Genomic DNA, 21,090 nt, shown 5'->3' on the forward strand with positions numbered 1-21,090 from the left:
TGACTCCAGGTCAGCCCCTTTCCCTCTCTGAGCTCCTGATTTATCAGCAATCCAATTAGTCAGGGAGGGTTAGAGCAGTGACAATCTCCATTCTCAGCCACCAAAACAAAAGCAAAGACAAAAAAAACAAACCCTATTTTACACCAGCAAAGAATATGGAAAGTTGACCTTCTGCCCCCCTACAATTAGGCAGAATTAGGACCCTTGACAAAAACATAGATGCCTCTGACTTTTGATTTAGGAGACATTTTTTTTAATCTGGGGAAGCAGACACTGGGAGGCTCAGGCCCTGTGCTCCCCAAAGGTCTAAGCAACACAGCTGGTACAGAATCCCGGACAGGGTAAGTGACCTAACACTGTCCAGCATGAAGCTGGCAACCCTAGACCTTGGAGCACTGGTCCAGGAGTCTCCCCTCAGCTCAGACTTCCACTGTGACCTCCACATGACCTCAGGGCTCCCAACCTGCAAAAGCAGGCCATAGGACAAGCGGATCCTCAACCTCCTTTCCACCACAAGGTCAAGAGAATCTCCATTTACCAGGAAAGCCAGGCTGTCTTCCCATTCCTGGAAGCCACAGCCAGAGAAATGCATTTTAACCTTGATGTGTTTGCAAAAAATAAATAAAATAAAATCGGTTTCATTCAAATGCTGCTGGCTTGGTTGCCATGGATACCACCTAATCATGAAGGATGACTGTTACTTGTTCCCATGGAAACACGGAGGCCTGAGGAACATCCTGTAATTTCAGACAAGACACCAAATTTCAGTTGTCGGGTCGCACTGCCCAGATCTTAATGCTTAAAAACAGGGAAAGGCAGCAACCTCTAATATTGGTGTCAGGAGAAAAGAAGTCAGCACGAGTATAGAAAAAAGAGACAGGAGACAGGGGAATATGTGTGTGCTGGACTTCAACGGTGACCAGGAAAATGCAAATTAAAACTACCAGATACCATTTCACACCATTCAGACACGCAAAAATAAAAAAGAACAGTGACCCCGAATGTTGACAGGGACGTACGGTACTCTTTCATCGCCGCTGGTGGAGTGGATCGGGTCTGAAGAACAGTTAGACAAGAGCTAGCGGAAACTGACTCACGCACACGCTCTAGGACCAGAACTCCCTCCCTCCACATCCAATCTAGAACTGCTTCATCCTTGCACAAGGAGATCTGCCCACAGATGTCTCCTGCCACACTGGTTGTAGCAGCAAAAGGTTGGGAGCAACCTAAGTGTCCACCAGTAGGGGAATAGATGATCCCACCCCAGGGCAGTCATTTGGTGGGATACGACAGAGCCAGGAAGAAGGTATGATTAAGGGGGCTCGGTTCACGTGGCACACAGTGACACTACGAAGGACCTGGTTCTGTAAGATCCACATGAAGCACACCCAGAAACATGGTGTTGAGTGAAAAAAAGTATGCCATCCAAGGAAATGGAGCATAATCCACTTTTGCACATTTTTGTACCAATGTTCATAACATGCATAATAGCCAAAAACCAGAAACAGTCAAAATGTCCTTCAATAGGTGATTGGTGAAACTGTGGTCCATCCACAGTGTGAGAGGCGGAAAATAGCCCCCCAAAGAAGCCCACACTTCTTCCTAATGTCCAGAGCCTGTGAATACGTTACTTTACATGGGGACTTTGCGGACAGGATCAAGGGTAAGGAGATGGGCGTTTATCCTGCATTATCCAGGGGAAATAGTCTTAAATGAGGAAGAGAAAGCAGAAGGGTACAATGATGGAAGAGGCAGGAGACATTCTAAGCACGAAAGGAACGACTAAAGAAGAGAACGCAAACCAAGAAATGTGGGTGACTTCTATCTTGAAACTGGGAACATGCTTCCCCTAACAGCCAGCAAGAAAAGGGGATCTCAGTCCTACAACCACAGGGAACAGAGTTAAGCCAATGAAATGGATTTTTCCCGAGAGCCTTCCGAAAAGAACTCAACCTGTTAACATCTCAATTTTAGTGCTATAAGACCCATGACCCATGGCAGACTTCCGACCTACAGAACTGTCCAATGGCAGCTCTGTGTTGCTTGAGCTGTTCAATTTTTTTAAGTTTATTTATTTTTCTTTTTAAGGAAGCTCTGCAGTCAACGTGGGGCTTGAACTCACGACCCTGAGATTAAGAGTCATATGCTCTTCTGACTAAGCCAGTCAGATAAAACTAAGCTGCTAAATTTTCATTTGCTGTGGCAGCAACAGGAAATAAACACACATACTATGAAATCTACACAACAATAAAAAAAAGAATGCACTATTGATTGATTTCCACAACTTGGGTGGATCTCAAGGGCATTATGGGGGGGGGGAAGCAAGTAGCAAAAGGCCACCTGGAGTATGATTCCATTGATATGGTATTCTTAAAGTGACAAAGTTCTAGAGATGGAAAACAGAATAGCGATTGCCAGGGGTTAGGGATGGTGGTGAGGGGTGGGGCATGTCCGGTGGGTGTGGCTATAAAGGGGCCGCACAAGAGCTCTTGGTATTCATAGAGTCTTGTGTCTTGACGGTGGTGGTGGTTACGTGATAAAATGGCACAGAACTGGGGCACCTAGGTGGCTCCATCACTAAGCACCTGCCTTTAGCTCAAGTCATGATCCTAGGATCCTGGGATTGAGCCCCATATGGGGCTCCCTGCTCAGCGGGAAGCCTGCTTCTCCCCTCCCACTCCCCCTGCTTGCGTTCCCTCTCTTGCTGTCACTCTCTCTCTCTAATATATACATAATCTTTTTTTTAAAAAAAGGCACGGAATCATACATACACAGGTACCAGGTTGCAGAAAAGGAGGGAAAGGAGTGAATGACAGCAGCCCGTGGCACCCAGAATCCAACCCGGCGTAACAGACATGCCATGTTATTCTCCTTTTGGACATACAGAAACTTCTAGGATACCAGCCTCAGACAAGTTTACCGGGTTAAAGTGAAACAAAACAAGGCCATGTCATAATTTTGCCTAAGCAAGTGGCCAAAGTCAAGTCACTGTGCCATGCACAAAATACCAAACACCCTCCTGCCTTGGCTGAAATGACTGACTGCTGCTTCCCTACAATGACAGCTTTATCTTCGTGCTTGCCTCCTCTCCCTAAAGACACGTGTGGAGATCCCTCATCATAAAATCACCCCACATTCTAATAGCAGCCAAGCTAGAGTGAACCTCACTTCCTTAGGCTTCCCCCTAAAACACCCCCATCAAAGCCCAAATCCTATAGCAGGTATTTTTTCTACCATATTTATGAAGACTGAGATGTCCTGTGGTTCTCGGTGGTGTATATTCTCCCTCGCTGGCATAATAAAAAATAAATTCACCCTGTCTAACTAGAGGCGTGCTCCCCGTGGGTTTACAGCTGGAGGGCATCGATGCTGGAGGGTATCATAAAATAGTCACGTTGAGACATAACTATCAGAGAAACCAGGTGAAGGGTACAGGCAGACCTCCCTGTACTCTTTTTGCAACTGCTTATATATCCGTGATGATTTCAAAATGGAAAAGTAATAAACAGCCTATTTGAAATACATGGAATCATATCTGTGTGTAAATAATTGAGATTTTCCATCCCAAGAAACTAACTGCAGAAATGGATTGGTATCCCGTGTTACCTAATAGAGGAGTTAGCAATCTAGAGGTAAGAGGCCCAGAAATATAACCTTCACCACACAGGCTTACCCTAGATGCCTTAGGCTGAAGTACATTTGTTGTCTATGTGATTAAACCGATACGCTGTTTTACCTTCTGTTGTGTGTGTGTGTGCACAAACTCATATAGAAAAAAAAATCATCAATAGTTCTCGAAACATTTATCATCAGACGTCCTCGTTGAAGGAGGGGATGGGCTAGGGGTGGACACAGATGACCACACTATTTACTGAACAAAGAATAATTGAGACATCCAAAAACTAACAGAAAAATTATAATATAAATAGGTGGTATGAGAATTCAGCATGAATTGTGCTCCCTGAACACATAGGAAAGGAGGAGGAAAAAAAAAAACAAGTCAGAAAATGAAACCAATAAATCAGAAATGGCGGCCCAAATTACCAGATGGCTACAGAGAGTGAATCAGGAAAAGTTCAAAAAGTGGACCTAGGAACAAATCGGTAGATGAGGGAACATAGCCCCCGATCCTGGAGGGCCAAAAGACTGGTCCCCGCCATCCCCCTTGCCCACCCCCACCACGGGAGTGGCCAGGTAAACAGCAGGAAGAGCCAAAGGTAAAATCACCATGGCAACAGGCCATGGAATCTTCACACTGTTAGAACTTTCCAGACGCAGCAGTCCAACTATGATGGCTCTGTGTCTATCTTTGTGTGCGTTAATGAAGCACATCCGTACTCTTATTATCTGCTCGTAACAGTGAGCTAAATAGTGAGTTTGCCAAAATATTGCACTGATAAGTTGGTAGGTCTCCTGTCTCCCACTGGGCACTTTTTCCAGTTCAATTTTTGGTCATCTGTCTTTGGGAGAAGGGGGACAGATGTTCCTTAGAGATGACTAAGCCTTACCCACCGGCGGTAGGCAGAATAATGGGCCCCAAAGAGCCCAGGTCTCAATCCCTCGAACCTCTGTAGAGGTCACCTGTGTGGTGAAAGAGACTTTGCAGACGAGATGAAATCAAGAGCCCTGAGATGGGGAGTTTACATTGGATGACCTGGTGGGCCCAATGTAATCCTGAGAAGGAGACAGGAGGGTTCGAGAAGGCAGAGCTGGTGCTGTGGTGAAGGGAGCAAGGGGGGCGGGGGCCATGGGTCAAAGACTTCTAGAAGCCGGGAAAGTCCAGGAGACTGACCCTCCCCTGGAGCCTCCACGAGGAATAGTGTCTGCTGACACCTTGATTCTAGCCCAGGGACACAGGTTTCAGACTCTTGACCTCCAGAACTGTAAAATAATAAATCTGTGTTGTGTTAAGACACCGAATTTATGGTCATTTGTTACAGTAGCAACAGGAAACCCATACAGCCCCTGATAAAAGCACAACGGACTCTAATTACATTAAAGTAAAGATAGAGGGATAGCGCCGTCAGACCGTCAGCTGATGCAGACAGGGGACGCTCAAGGTCTCCCATCTCTCACTTACAGCTGCTTTAAAAAAGAAGTCAAGCTTCCTTCTAGAAAGACAGTGTTCATCACCGCGTATAACCTAAGCCTCTTTCTCTCTCCACAATGCACCTGGTATCAGAGGACACACGTGATAGCCACAGACCTGAAAACCACAAGCACATAGGGTACATTTGCTGGTTATTTCGCAATATAACTTAGAGATGTTTTCACATCTGTGCCTGGAGAACGTTTCATCTCTTCGTACTCAGCACTCTGTGTATTTATCCTCAGTACAGATACTATTTACATCAATCATACTTCTCTAGGGTATATAAGTTCTAATGATAGCACTCCAGAGGGAATCGTGATTATCCAAACCTAAATATTCTGATGTATTATTAGATTCATCCTATTTTTCATTTCATTCAGAAAATACAAGCTATTTCTTTTTTCCCCAAAATTTGACCTCAGGACTTAAGGTTCTGCACATTTAAGAATCGTATTATTAAATTAGTACAGGGCTATATGACATAACAGCCTTCATTTTTTTCCCCCAACAAATTAAAAGGGGCATAAAGCTTTAAGTGTGTATCTATTGATGTTTACATATAACTTGAAAAACTCCCTTTACCTTTCGGTACTTGACAACTTGGAATTCAAATCCTAAATGATCTCCCAGGTTCTAACTTAACGGTTTAATGCTTAAAGCAAACTGAATTCCAGTTCTTTGTGCAATTTTTAGCCTACAGAACAGCTGACCCCCTAGATTATATATCAGATTCTGTCAGGGACATGAAGCTGTAATTTGGAAACACAAGGGAGTGATCATTTTATGTTCTAGAACAGACCATCTGTGACTACCCTAGGAACTTGAGGGGAAAGGGGACCAATGTAGTCATGGAGCTCCAGCTTCATGTCTCTGACCCTGGGGTCTCCTATCTTCTGCCAACACCCATGAAACTACCAGGCTAGGCTCTTAGCTTACAAGTAGGGTAATAGTCCCACCCTGCGTGGTAATTAACAAAGAGCATCAAAACTACTTTTAATAAAGGAGGTACAAGACTAATAGCTAAAAATATGTCACTGAGAGACTTTGTAAAAAAAAAAAAAAATCTAAATAAATGAAGAAGAGATATACCATGTTCAAGGATTGGGAAGACTCGATGTTGTTAAGATGGATTTCTCCCAAACCCATCTCCAAATTTAATGCGATCCCAATCAAAATGCTAGCAGGCTTTCTGAAGACAATGACAAACTCAATTTTAAATTTAGGTGGCTAGGCAAAAGACTCAAAAGAACCAGACGATCTAGAGTAAGAAGAAACAGGTTGGGAGACTTACATTACCTGGTTTCAGGGCATAGTTTATAGTCTTGAAATAGAGCTAAAGTAATCAAGACCGTTTAGTATTAGCATTAGGACATAGATCAATGGAACAGAAGAGCATGCAGAAACAGTACCCCACATAGATGGTCAATTGATTTGGGGGGGAAAATGAAAAAGTAAATTGATGGTGCAAAGGATAGTTATTTCAACAAATAGCACTAGCACTGGATATCTGTATGTAACAAAAAATGGACCATCAGGAAATGTAGAGAAACAGATCTGGGGATGGTGACCGTGCCATGTATCTGTATTTTTATCCTAAGGCTGTTTCCCAAAGTAGGAAACAATTCTAACAGGAAGAAACAGGTTCAGAACCCTGACTACACGTCTAGGAATGCAGAAGGCAGAATTCGGACCTGTCATCTGTGAACCTAAGGGTTGCCCCACGGTGGGAACGTCCACACACAGAGCAGGGAGAGGACAACGGGTCCAAGTCAACCAGGAAGCTGAGTTTCCTCCCTGCCCTTGGCCTCTCTCTCCATTTCCAGGTCCTCTTGCAGCCCCAGCAACAAGGCACAAAGAGGGAGGCCTCGCTTGGTATCACATTTTGTTCCCATGATGCTGGGTGTGGGGAAGGAAGGTGTCCTGAGACCCAGAACTGTGATAACCCATTGTCTCTCAAATAGAATTGGGATCAGAGTTCAAGTTGACGTTAAGTTCAAGATGTGGTTCAGAGTCAGGGGAGGTTACCCACTGTTCCTGGGGGTGGGTCTGCTGGGAGATGGGCCTGGCTAGGGCACCCATCACCACCCACCCAGAGCATTTGGTGCGGGGCACAGCCACTCTCCAGAGGGGCCATGGAGGGGTCAGGCTGCTGGCACTCGGGAGCTGGAGGGAAGAGTCAAGGACATGCGCTCCCCTCACTTAGATCCCGGGAGGGGCCTCTCAGAAAGCAGAGTGCGGGGGTCTGCCCCCTGGCCCCCTGGCTGGCCTCAGCAGCCATCCAAGGGAAGTCCTACAAACTTGCCAGCAACTGAAGACACTGTCACCGGCTCTTCTTGAGGCCCGTCTCCTGGAGCCCCTCCACAACTGCCTTGATAATTTACGCTTCTATCCCTCACCCCTGTACACCTCGCTTTCAAGGAATTCCCAGCCTTCCAGAAAACTCTGGATTTCTTGCTCACTCCGAGGACTCATGAACTGGCCTGAAGTCTCCTCTTGTCCCCAAGTCTCTTTCCCCCTTTGCTCTCTGAGGATTTTTAGGAACTTGGGTGTGCAGGGTTTCTATTCCTGCATTTCCCTCTGCAGCCCTTTTCTCCATGGCTGCAGGGCCCAGCCTGGGGCCCACAGAGGGCGGCCATTTTTACTGTGCTGCTGAGTGCGGGAAGAGAAGGCAGTCCCACAGTGCAGGCACAGGTACAGCTTCTCCACATCCACCCCTTGTCTGAAACAATGCCATATTATGCACTTTGAAGCCTTTGCATATGTAGGAAAAGCATAAAAGCACAGGTGGGCAGGACACACCCAGCCTTCAGGAGGCCGGCTCTCCCTGGGGACAGGACAGGTCGCTTTAGCCAGTCAGCAAATTTTTCCCCTAAAAGGGCCAGTGAGCAAATATTTAAGGCTTCTCTGACTACTCAACTTCTTTCAAAGTAGCCTGAAAAAGGCCACAGACAATACATACATGAATAAGCATGGCTGTGTGTTCCAGTAAACTCTACTTAGGGACACAGAAACGTGAATTTCACAGACTGTTCACATTATAAAACATCACTCCGAGGCACCTGGGTGGCTCAGTGGGTTAAAGCCTCTGCCTTCCACTCAGGTCATGATCTCAAGGTTCTGGGATCAAGCCCCACATTGGGCTCTCTGCTCAGCAGCGAGCCTGCTTCCTCCTCTCTCCCTCTCTGCCTGCCTCTCTGCCTACTTGTGATCTCTGTCTGTCAAATAAATAAATAAATAAAATCTTTAAAAAACAAAAACAAAATCACTCCTTTTTTGATTTTTGTGTCCACCATGGAAAAAAAGCTATTCCTCGCGCCCAGATTGTACACAAACAGGGGGTGGGCTGGGTTTGGCCTGCGGCCTGTACTTTCCTGGCCCCTGTTATACCTGAATCATTTTATTTCTGGGGGAAAAAAAGAGAGAGAGAGAGAAACAAAAGAGAAGGAAGGAGAAGCAAATAGGATCATTTACCATTTGTTACATCTGAGAAGCGAGAGCATGAGTGTCTGCGATTTTGTTTCTCACACTTTCTATACTTCCAAATATTTTAGAATTTTTTTTTTAAATTCAAGAACAGAAAAAAAAAATTCAAGAACAAGAAAAGACCTGGAAGGAACCCCTACATGCTCCCAGAGCTTTATCACTGGGTGCTGGGATTAAAGGTGATTTTCTTACTTGCTCTGCTGGCTCCCCAACCCACTCCAAGGGCTCAGCTCACCTAGATCTTTCCAAAGGCCATATGCCACCACCTTCTTGCGGGACCTCTCTCTCCTGAGTGCCAGGTTCCCGTCAATTTGGAATTTCGGGAACCCATTCAATTTTCATCCATAAAAACAACGCGGTAGCATAATATGGAAACGGGCACAGTAAATAGGACCTCTGACCTCTTGTCTTGCCAAATAGAATGTTAAAACAATTACCACCCCTTGCATCTCATAAAAGGAACGTTCTAACCCCCAGAAGAGGCCAAAAACCATCATCTCAGACTAAAGAAACGTTGGGAAGATGGATTACATCGAAACGGACGTCGTGGGCGGCTCACTGCACTGGTCTTACTTTTCTTATTTTGCTGTCGGTCAGGGAGAAAATGTGGGCCGTCTGTCCAGCACTGCTCCTCAGATGGGAATGGCATTCCCTGTACCACCTCCCCCAACCTTGTCAGTTTCTCTCAACCTGCCCTCTGCTTCCCTAGACCGCACCGACTGGACTGGCCTCCCTCTGAATTCTCCAGGAAGCACGAATGACCTCCTTCCTGGGCCTCTGAACCCAGCATCACATCTGAGTCCTTCGGGAAACCTCCTCCCTCACTCCCCCAAACCGATCTGGTCCTTCTCACCCTCTCCCAGCTCAGACCCACTGCCTCCTCCTTCGGGACAGCCAACACTGTCACCTCTGTTCACGGATACCCACTCTCCCCCAATCCTCTCCCTGTATCACACCGACCTAGCTTTCTGGCTGCTAAAAAGCATATTCCCAATCACAGCTCTGGTAAGAAACGTGAGGGTTAAACACCCTGATCTCTGCCCCTCCACAGCTGGGTCATGCTGAGCAGGTACTGAACCCATCACAGACTCAGTTTTCCCATCTGTAAAATGAAGCAGATCAGGGTACCAGAGAGAATGAGGATTTAATAAAATGGTACACTGAAAGGACTTAGCAGAGCCCCTGGCAGGCCGGAAGTCATTTTCATAATTACCATTATTTTCAAAACCTTTCCTTTGATTCCCTGAGGCTTGCTAGGGTGAGTGCCAACCTCTTGGCTCACCGTTCAAGGCCCTGACCAACCTTCCAGTCACACCGTCTGCTAACCTGATTCCAGGAGACCTTCCCCCAGGCTCAGCTCCCTGAGGTTAGAGACTGGCTCTATCTTCCACGGCAGCCCCTGGCACAGGGCGTGCAAACAGTAGGTGGCTCATTAAAGCTCTGCTGCTCTGAACAAGTACAAGTGACACTTGTAGCAGCCTCTGGGGGAAGGGATGGCAAGGAACCGTCTAGATGGTTCCAATCCCCATAGGCATCACATTTTATTTCTAGATCAGCCCTAATAAAGGTGTAATTAATCCCTCAGGCTTTGGAGGAACAGATACTGACAATTCACTCAGCCTATAATAATACTCTATGCTGCGTCACACCTCTTTGCTGGAAGTGCTTCCGAGCCCAGAGACGTTTAGTCATTTGTCTGAGATCACACAGCATTTATGCTGCGGTCAGGACTCCTGCCCTGGCCACACTCCTAAGTCAAACCCAGTCCCCAGAACAGAAGTATAAATAGATGGGAAACCATTTTTCCCTAAGACTCTCCCCGACCAATTTATTGGTCTCCAATCTCTACAAACCTCTCCCTCCAAGAGGGGCAGCAAGGAGCACCCATCGCAGGCTACCCAGCTCCTCTGGCCCCTCTCCTTCCTCTTCCCTCTGCTCCTTCATCTGCCAGGGGCTGAGGGGGAGGGCACAGAGCCTCCCAGCCCCACATTTTCCTCCCCATCCTCCCTGTACTGTGCCGTTTTCATTTCATAGCCATGTCAACTCATCACCTCTAAGGGCCAAGAAAAAAGAAAGAACATGGCCCAGATCCCGAAAGTGCTCTCCTGTCTGTCAGGGAGAAGAGAGGAGGGAAATAAAAGCTTACAAGGCTTCTAAAAGCAAAATCCCCAACCACCTCTCGGGCACCCAGCAGCTGTCAAAGTCAACACAGGATCCCGGCAACGGGGAGGAAATCCCATCCCAAATACAACCCAGGCAGCTGCTGAGTCTGGGATTCACAGACCAAGCGCGGCTGCCTTTCCAAGGGCCTGATGAGAGTCCTCCGCCGTCCTTCCCGCTAACATACAGGTGGGTCCGTCTAGACTGCAGAACCGAGCTGGTCTTTTCTGAGTACCGAGACTCCCGGGATTATTTTTTTTTTTTTTTCATTATCATTATTTGGAGGGCGATTGAGATTCCCCTCGCTTCCTTATTTATGCAGTCAGAGGAAATCACAGCACAGAGAGCCGCTTCCAAACTCAAGGCCACGTGGGCCAATTTCGGATGGATAATTAAATATTGAACAAACGCTGCGATGCCTCTGTTGGATGGGGATGGCTAAAAATAGCCACCCAGCCCCTCCACCCGATAACCACCCTGCCACTCGGCAAGGCAGCTCCCCCGCTCATTCTCAAATCCCTCCTCCCAGCAACTGTCAAACACAGCCTTGCAGGGGGGTGGGAGGGAGGTAGTGGGGGGAGTGGGGGGGGGCTAGGGGGCTGCAGTGCTGTCGGGGCTGGGGACTGACTGTCCAAGTTCCCACTCAACGCAAAACAAAACTTCAGCTCCCGGCAAGCTCCGAATGTTCCTGACCAGGAAATACTCTCCCTTTCCTGACATTTAAACCGAGTGGCCTGGAGAGGAAGGTGCAGGGGAAGTATCACAGCCGTGGCTTTTCTTTTAAAAACAGTCAAAAGGCTTCAGTTCATTTCTAAGCAAAACACGTGTGGGATGTGAGTGTGGTGGCATCAGGTGACACAAGAGCCCTCTTGTGTCCTCTTCTTCCCCTTCTTCTTCTCTCTTCTCTCCCCCCAGCAAGACCCAAGGAGGAGCCCAGCTGCCTCGGTTTCCCTTCCTGCGCAACAAACAAAACCAGTGTGGAAATAGAATGGAAGAGTCAGAATTCCAGACCTGCATCTCTCATCAACTTCTTTACATTGCCTTGAGCAAGTGGCCTCGGCTCTGAGGGCCTCAGTTTCCCCAGCTGTCAAGGGGAAGAGTTAGCTCCCTGCCACCGTGCTGGGGGTCCAAGAGGCCCCTCCAACCAGGCCCAGCAGCGGCTGAGCAAAGTAGGCTCTGGTCCCCCACCCCAGCAGGTTTTGGTAAGCACGGACGGCAGCGGGGCAGAGACTGAGTGGCAGACATGACCCACTGAGCTTAAGAGGGCATTCCTGTGTCCTCCCCCCGCTGACCACAGAAAAGAGGGAGCACTGGGCTCCCAGGCCTGGTTCTAAGTGGAAATGGGCTTTGGAGCCTAGTGGCTTCAGTTCGGACCTTGCCTCACACTTACCACCATGAAGCTCGGTTTCCCAACCCGGCAAAGGGAAGTGATAATGAGGACCCCTATTACCTTAGGAGGGTGGAAGGGTCAAAATAAGATATGACATGATCAGGACAAGCTCTTGGCCCCTGGCCTGACACACATTCAGCCATTATCTTCCTTGTTATTGAAGGTGATAAGGACAAGCCAGGAACACAAAGGCTAAGGGGCTGACATTCTGGCAGATTAATGGGGACCTTCTGGCCTCCCTCAGGGACCTAGATAGCCCTGGAGAATGGGTCTCAAGCTGTCTGCCTGTCTTCAGGGACCTCATACCAGGGGACCCTGAACCCTTAGCACAAAGAGACTTGGTGAAGAGACAAGGGCTAAGGCTGTTTGACCTGTGACCTTCCCAGGGAAAGCACATGGTTGGCAAAACGCAAATGACAGCGGGATATAGGGGTGGGGGTGGGGGTAAAACCAGACCTAAGGGGTCAGCTGAGTGGTCTCAGGCAGGCAGACAAGCCAACCGAGAAGACTGACCTCCCACAGATGCCAGCGGAATCATTTCCCTGACTCTTTCCCAAGTTAGGGCCAGGATTTGGGGAGATGATGGCCAAGAACACTTGGTGGAGTCGTTGACTGTACAAATCAGATAGGAGGAAGAGGCCTTATCAAAGCCAAGGCCTGATCACAGAAAGATCTACCGGCCCACAGAATAGTGAGGTGGTGCATTTATCAGCTCAGGATCCGGGGTCTTGCAGAACTGGACTCCAGCATTTCTGAGATGTGTGATGCTGGATACGGCTCCCCCTCTCTGGGCTGCAGCTTCCTCCCCCTTAAAATTAGGAAAACACCAGTATCCATCTCACAAGGTTGTTATGAGCATTAAATCAGATAAGGCAAATACAAAATTAAGCTCACTGCTGGGCACTGAGAAAGTACTCAAGAAACAAAAGCCATTTTAACTTTATTACATGCCATGAGAGGTACTGAGTCTCCCAGCTCCTGGGGTATGTAAGGATGAGGAGAGCCTGTAGAAGCTGGGGTTAACCCCCAAAGGAAGGATTGTGTCTCAGCAGGGACAAACGAAGCGATGAGGCAGGAAAGGATAAATGTACGATTTCAGAGGTTGCATCCAAGTTGGGGACAGAGAGTTGGGCCTTGGGCCCTTGAGGGTACATTTGAAGATGGGGGTTTGAGGGGACAAAAGACACAACTGGCCCCCACCCTCAGGGTCTTGCCAGCCCACAGGGCATCTGGGCAGGGCTCAGTAAAATCAGGGTCCGTATGGAGTGGTCCAGCCCTTGCCCTCCCCTAAGGGGCACACAGGCCCTTCCCTAACCATCATCCCAGTTGGGAGGCTGCTGTGTCAAACCAGCACCCTCCCCAACCACATCACCATTCTCCTGGGGGCCAGCAGCCCCGGGTTCCACACCTAGTTCTATGAAGGTCCCTCTGTGCCTCAGTGTCCTCATCTGGACTCCGGGGACTGTCACTCAGTTGCCATGTTCTAAGCACTGGGAGGGGACCATCACCTCAGTAGGTCAGGCCCAGCCTTCCTGGGCACCATCACCACTCTTGTCTGCATTCCTCCAAGTGTGCTGGGGTGTTCCTGGGAAAGCCCCGCAGAGGCCCCTCAAACAGACTCCAGCATACCCCGAAACTAAAGGGGCCCGGGGAGAGGGGAGATGGATCACACAGCAACCAAAATATCAGGCCAAGCAATGGGACTATGTATGGATGTGGAGGAGGAACCGACCATCTCAGGAGAATACATCCACCAAGGCCCCGTCGTGCAGGCGGGTAAGGATTAGCCCCTGGAGAAACTCGGTGAAAACAGAAAGAAAAGAATCAGATCTCCAATGAGTATGAGGATGGGCATTCCAGGTCTCCTGACCTGTCAGGCAACATTGCATGATAAGCCCTGCTTGACAGATGGGGAAACTGAGGCCCTGGGTGCCTAGAGTCACACCACCAGTCACACAAGTAGCTCATTGCTGAGCTGGGGTAGAACCTGTCTCCCACTAACTACTGCTCTGTACCCTGAAAAGGGCTCTGTGCCTCAAGTGAACCTCAACAAGTCAGCTTCCTCAACCATCTGAGGGCTTGGGAAGGGCTGGGAACACGTGCCATTCATACCCATGGGCCCCCAGGACCCTGGCTGGAGCCCAGCACATAGTAGGTGCTCAAGACATGTCTGCTGGTTGGGTAACGGGCCAGACTTTATCTAGAGCAAGGGAAAAACTTGCATTTCCCCCCAGCAGGCCTGGGGGGACAGATAGGTCAGACAAACAAAACTTCTCTTGACCTGGTGTGGGGGAAGGAGAGAAGGAACCTTGGCTGGTGACATTCTACTGGGGACAGCCCCCCCCCCATATCCATAAGCCATCCCTAGCCTTCAAGCGGACTTAGGATCACAAAACCCAATGTGAAATGGCCAGCTGACCCTTGCCATCTAAAGGTCACTGTTTCCACCATGCTTCTGGTCATTGTCAATGGCGGATCTCACTCTGCCTATTCCTCAGATGGGGAGATGGGGGGCCCGATAAGGAAGAGCCCTGCTTAGTGCCCCCACTTTCCTCAAAGCTGGGGGGGGATGGGACTGTGGATGCTGTCTGTCACTTGCAGTCCTAGGCAAGGACCAAGTCTGGCTCTCAAGTCCACAGCGCGCCCCCCCCACCACCACTCCACAGGGCAGTGGGGGCAATGGACGGGGGCTTCCTCAGAGGTGGCAGCCTGGCCACAATCCTCCCCAAGACCCAGCCGGCTGCGAACCTCCCTCCAGCCACTTCTTCCCTGCACTTTTCTGTTTCTAAACAAACACTCCCCCCCACCCACCGAGTTCTCAGTCACTGTCCTTCCTCACAAGTGGCAGAGGCCAGAATGGGTATGGAGCAACAGCTGTGCGTGCTTGGGGCTGGGGTGCTGGAGATGACCCCCTCTTCCAGGATCTGACATCAGCACTCTGGGACCAACTCCTCTTACAGATGGGAAGACTGTGCGGCCTGAGGTCAGCAGGCACCCACACGCCCAAGGCCACAGCGTGGCTCCCCCCAACATGAGTTACCACCTGGGTTGGGGCACTGGCCTCAGGAAGGAGGTTGGCCCCGGGGGTGGGGGCGGGGGAGAGGCCGGGATCTGGGGCTCCAGGGAGGGGAGGTCAGTGGCTGCTCTAGCTGTGCCACGGGCCCCCAGCCTCCACCATACACCCTGCCAGGCAGCTCTCATCCCCAGCCACGACTCCCCAAAACTCAAGGCCCTTTCTCCAGCCCCAACTACTGCTCCCCACTACTCCCCTCCCAAGCCCTTCCTCTCCTCCACCCCAGGAGGAACTCTGTCCACAATGTCCAAGACAATTCCCTTCTGTCTTTCCACAGGCAGTTCCTCCGCCCAGAGTAAGAAGACCAATAGCTCAGCCCAGCTGTGGCCCAAGTACCAGACAACACAAGCTTCTAGCTTCCTATGCGCTTGCTCTCATCCTTAAAGGACCCTGCCGTCACCGCACCTGTCACTATACCCGTCTACCAGACTAGGCCAAAGGGAGGTGACTGGCCAAAGGACAGTTTTGTGCAGAGCTGGGGCCTGGACACACATCTGACTCAACCACTCCCTGTGCTGAGGGAAATCACAGCCACCTGGTGACACCCTGTCCAGAAGTCACTTCCTGGGTGAAGCTCTCCCTGCTTTCCCAGATGTAACTTCTGTACAGTGACAGTCTCCTCCCCACTCCCTGCAGGCTTTGAACTCCTTCAAGGCTGGGACACAAAGTAAGGGGCTCCTGCCCAGGCGGGGCCTGGAAGCTGGGGCTCAGGTGACCGCTGGACACACTGTCGCCTGCCCAGTCGGCAGAGCAGGAAGGGGACTTCCGTTTCTCTCCGGGCCTCTGCAGTCAGGAGCAGAAGCGCACCGAAGTGCAAGGGAGGTCATGCAGGGAGGGCATCTGCAAGGAGAGGGCAGGAGGGCTCAGGGTGTCCTGAGCATTACTGGGCATTTGTGCAACTCCCATTTCTCCCAGCAGGAACCCATTTTCTCACTGAGTCCGACGAGTCCTGCTAGCCCCCTTTACAGCTCAAGAAACTGAGGCTCAGAAAAGACAAGTGGCTTGCCCAAAGTCTCTGTGCTCAAACCCAGATCTCCGGTCTTTCAGGCTAAGCCTGGAATGGGACACAGGGGGTGCAGAGGAGAAGAGCCAGAAGCCACTTCAAGGAAGGCAAGGGGAGGTGGGCCCCAGGCCTTGAGAGACTCTTGAGGACTGAACTCGCAGCACACACCTGTGCACACTTCCAGTCTCAGCTTGAACCCATCCACGCATGGGGAACTCACTACTTCAGGAACTCACTACTTCCTGAGGAAGCCTTGTACATTGTTATTCAGCCCTGACTGTGGGAAAAAATCTTCCCTGTTCTGAGGAGAAGCAGATGAACGCCTACTGCCTGATTTACCCGCAAGCTGATTTACCCTCAAGCTGATAAAACTGAGGTCCAGCTGCAGCACCGCAGGGCCTGAGCCACACAACCAGCACCCAGGAGGCTGGGGATCTGACCTCAGGTCTACCAGGTCCAGGCATGGATCTGTTCATACCGCAGCCCAATCAAGCCCAGCGCTGGACCAGGCTCCCTGTTTCCCAAAGCGAACCAACGCAGCCCAGGTCCTGCTGGGTGCTACCGACTACCCTCCTCCCTCTCACCCACTGCCCACTGGTGCTTCAGCAGTCCTGACCCCCATCACAGGGACCCTGGCCTCCCCAGGACCCCTTCTGGCCTCCTTCTTCCAGGAGTCCCCTCCCTAAACTCCATCCCACCCAACCTCGGAAGGAATGCCCGGCTTCCACCAGGCCCAAAAGCCAGCCTCCTGGATCACATGCCCTTCCAACCAAGGATCTTGTTACTGGAAAAAAGAAAATGCTGTTTCCATTTCCCCTCCTCCCTGTCCTGCCTGCCGCTTTGAAAGAGAAACTTTTCAAAGGCAGGGGGCCCATCCACCAGGCCCAGTCCCAGGCAGATCTAAAAGCCCTGGCTCCTTTGGAGCCAAGGACTCCTGGGACAGGACCCTCTAAAGTCCAGCCACCTGTCCCTCCACCCAAGAGGTGGGGAAGCCTGTTAAGTCCCTGGGGAAAGAAGGTGTGTGGGGGCACTGAGATGGGCCCCCCTGCCCTGCGCTGGGAGCCTAGGGCCCTGAAGGCAAAGTGAGGAAAGGCTAAGATCCACTCAGGATGACTTCATCGCCAGGCTGCTGAGTAAACTGAGGCACGGGGGAAGAGGAAGTGGCATCTGAGAAACGAATAAAGAGAACCCCGAATTGCAATCTCCCCTTTCCCTGCGCAAGGCACCAGGGGAGGCACCGGGGAGACTAGAGCTTCGGATTCCCCAGGACGCTGGCAGAGGAGGGAGAGGCTGGGGGGATGCGGATCAAGCAGACATAGTACGGGCAGCCAGATAAGGGCGATTGCGGGGTGGGGGGTGGGGGAGACCGGCTAAGTAGACTGAAGGAAGATCCAGGGTCCCCAGCATTCCCCGGCATCAGAGGGCAAGGTGGCGGTAAGGGGAGCCCAGGGGTCGGGGTTCGGGGTGGCGCCTACCCCTGGTGGGCCGGGTCCGGCTGCGGGAGCGGCTCCTCTGTCGCTGCAGCCGGGGCCGCCGCAGCAGCCGGTAGTAGTAGGAGGGCCTCCCGGTGCTCTTCCTGGCGCTGCCGCCCGCGGACATGCTGCCGCCCGCCGGGCACCGGGCTGGGCCTGGGCGCGCTCACACGGGCCCCATCGCCCGCTCCGGCGCGCCCGGCGGGCGTCCCTGTCTTCTCCCGCGCGCTGGTGCGGGCGCCGCCGAGGCCAAGGCTGCCCCACAAAGTCGCTCAAACTCCTCCTCCCGCCCCCGCCCTCCCAGAGCAGCCGGCCCCGCCGCGGGGGCCTGGGACCGGGAGGCTGGGCTGGCACCGGCCCGGAAAGTCAGTGCGGGAGAAATCCCGGCCTGGAGTCGGAGGGGCCAGGCGGCCCAGAGTGCCCCGGGACCCCAGGCAGGTCCCCAGGAAGGTCACCGTCTGCACCCCTCGCGCCCGAGAGCCCGAGAGCCCGAGAGCCCGAGAGCCGTGGCCCGACCTCAGGGCGCACGAGGCGCTCCAGCCCGCCCGCGGGTGTAAACGGTGCACACCCGCGTGCGCGCGATCGCGGACACCGGACAGGGCGCACGCCAGGCAGCCAGTCGGGCACCGCGCTACGAATCCGGTCACCTTTTTAGGGGCCGAATGAGGCTGACACCGCAGGGCGCCTTTCTGCCCCAAGCTCTCTGAACTGAGTCTAGACCCGCAAACACACCGCCTGGCGAGCTCCCGGCCCTAGCCTCCTAACAGGCTTGAAAAGACTTCCCTTTCATGCAGAAAAGTTGCCGGCTCTTTACATTTTAAAAATTGCTCCGTTGGATACACATATTCTTTGCATATAATTTGTATATAATTTGTATATAATTACAAATGCAGCGTGTATCTCCAAGCACACAGAAAGGCCAGAGAAGTAATGAACACCTGTGTATCTCGCAGGTTTTGCCAAATCTGAACATTTTTCCCCCTGCGATCTAGACCACACCTCCCCCCCCCCCCCCCCCAATACAACACCACAGACGCGATGGGCTCTTCCTCCCCCTGGGCGTTCAGGGCAGCTCCCGCAAGCCTGCAGAAGAATCTCCAGGAGATGGAAAAGGAAGGCGGGGAAGAGAGATGCCCACTCCCTCTACTGCCCTCCTGCTGAAAGACTTCCCCAAGTCACTCCCCAGCCCAAGAACTTTTCATGGCTCCCCAAGTCCAAACAACCTTCCTTGGTATTTGAGGTTCCAACCATCTGGCCCCAACCCTTCTCCAGCCTCACAAGCTAGTCCCCCTCCTTCTCACTCCTCTTTGTGCTGCTTCCAGAAGGACCTGCCCTGCCAAAGGCCATCCTTCTAGGGCCCAAGTGCTATAGCCTTTCCTGACCATCCTGGCCCTTCGTGGTCTCTCTCTCTCTCTCCTCCTATTTGCCCCAGAAGCAGCATTTCTCTTTTAAATTACGCGGCCACCTGCCTGAGCTTCATTCCCTCACATATAGAGGGGGAAACTGAGGCCCTGACAGGGAGGACTGACTGGCCTCAGTCACACAGAAAACGGCAGCGGCAAGCGGTCTTAGCCTGGGGCTCCCAACACAGTCTTAGGGGTGTGCTTGAGGGATCGTCGTCCGTGTGCGCTGGAGACAGTCTGGAAGTTCTCCAGAACAGCTGGAAAGGTGTGGCCCTGGAGGGGGCGGGGCAATCTCGGCAGAAATCCAGGCCGGGTTTTGCACCTCACAAAGAGAGCCCCCCTCCTTGGTTCCCTCAGCCCAGGGGGGAGGGCCCCCAGGTCAGGAGGAGCCTGGATCACAGCTGGAAGCCAGGCGCCTTCCCAGGACCAGGGGGGAGGGGCAGAAGGGGTACTGCTCCTCCAAACCCAATCTGGGTTGTCCAAAGACCCCCCTGCTGGCCCCTCTCCCCAGAGTGGCGGCCAGTCCCTGCGGCAGATGGAAAGCCACCGTGCCTGCAAAGACACCACTGACCTCCTTTGGGGTAAGCATTGCTCTAGCTCATTCTCCATGGCAGGCGCTGCTCAGGAGTCTCCCTTGCCAGAGCAGAGGCCCCAGAGAAAAGCTGTAGGCACCTTCCCCTGACCTCCCCACTCAGGTGGGGCTCCTGCAACCACCTACCCACCCCTTGGCACTTCCAGAAAGAATGACCCCTCCAGCCAGGCCCACCAGTTTCGGTGGATGGAAGCCTCCCAGAAGTCCAGCTCAGGGTCGGGACATCGGTCCTGTACAAGAGCCTGGAGTTCATCGGGCCCAGTTTCCTTCCCAAAGCAGGAATGCCCTGATCAACCAGGGTCTGGCCTCCCCTTTAGGGGATGAGACGTTCCCTGCCAACAGACTGTCAGCGGCCGAGACAAGTGGTCTTGGCCTGGCATCCCCAACCAGTAGATTTCGTTTGTATGTGTGTAGAGGAAGGCGGGGAAAGCAGCCAGTAGTTCAGGGCCTCGCCAGTAAACACAGTTGGGCTCCAAGACCTGGCAGAGTCTCTCTGCTTATGCTTGGGCCTCTCAAGTGCTCTGTGCCTCAGTTTCCCCACCTGCGAGGAGAAGCAATGGGCCCCCAGCCTATCTACCTAGTGCAAGGAGGAGGGTCAGCTATTAAAGAGGAAGAAGCTTCCACACTCCTGGCCTTGAGATGTGGCGGACATTGCCCACCGGCCCAGCTGAACACCTCCCGAGGCCTCGGGAGGGTCTGGAGTAGGAGCCAGCTTGGGTACAGAGGAGGCAGGAGGCCTGGGCTCCCTGCCCCTCCTCCTGTCCAGGCCCCCCAGGGCGGCAGGCAGGCAGACAAAGGCTGCTCCCTGCACACCCCAGCAGAGCATCTGGAATCAATCCCGCTTTGGAGCAACCCACCCACCCCCTTTCACTGCCCCTGTGGCCTCCTCCCTGTAAACAGGAGCAGTCCTCTTTCTGGAGGCCACCTAGACGAGAGGAGGGGTGTTTGAAAACACCCTCCCCACCACCATTTCCTGCAATAGTCCCCCTCCAAGGGGAAGTAGTCTGTGATTGCCCTGGCCAGCAGGGGCTTCCCAGGCCCTGCTGATCTGTGAGCTGGAGCCCTACAAGGCTGGCAGTCTGTCAGTGGTCTGTTCTCCACTGCTCTTTGGACCTCAGAGGGGCTCCTGGATAGGCCCAGCTCCCACCTCCTCAGCCTGCTCCTTTGGGTCAGGGTCAAGGCTGCGGCCTCCACACCCCTGAGCCTCCAAATCACCCCAGTACATTAAACACGTATATTTCTGGGTTCCCCCAAAACACCTGATTCCATGGTTCCAGATGGGGCCTGGGAACCTTCATGATTAGTAAGTGCAGGCAGGGGGACAAGGGCCAGCTAAATCAGATCTGATCCCCCACCCCCTTCACCTGCCCTTAACCGCCTCCAAAAGTGAACACACAGAGTACTGAAAAGGACCCAGGTTTG

General features: G+C 52.0%; 1 protein-coding gene across 4 annotated transcripts in view; it reads right to left on the minus strand.

Moving 5' to 3' along the window:
• LOC123952790 (DAB2 interacting protein) overlaps positions 1-21,090 on the minus strand; it is a 186,478-nt gene that overhangs the window by 106,575 nt on the left and 58,813 nt on the right. For 2 of the 4 annotated variants that reach the window (XM_046022290.1, XM_046022292.1), the window contains exon 1: positions 17,677-17,913. The exons of 1 other annotated variant lie outside the window; for it this stretch is intronic. In XM_046022290.1, coding sequence (XP_045878246.1) covers positions 17,677-17,800 — 124 coding nt within the window. In that variant the 5' untranslated portion in view covers positions 17,801-17,913. Of the gene's footprint in view, positions 1-17,676; positions 17,914-21,090 lie in introns of those variants that run through there. One more of the 4 variants, XM_046022289.1, reaches the window with a different exon arrangement.

Source organism: Meles meles, chromosome 11 (assembly GCF_922984935.1).
Source record: "Meles meles chromosome 11, mMelMel3.1 paternal haplotype, whole genome shotgun sequence".
Classification (NCBI taxonomy): Eukaryota; Metazoa; Chordata; class Mammalia; order Carnivora; family Mustelidae; genus Meles; species Meles meles.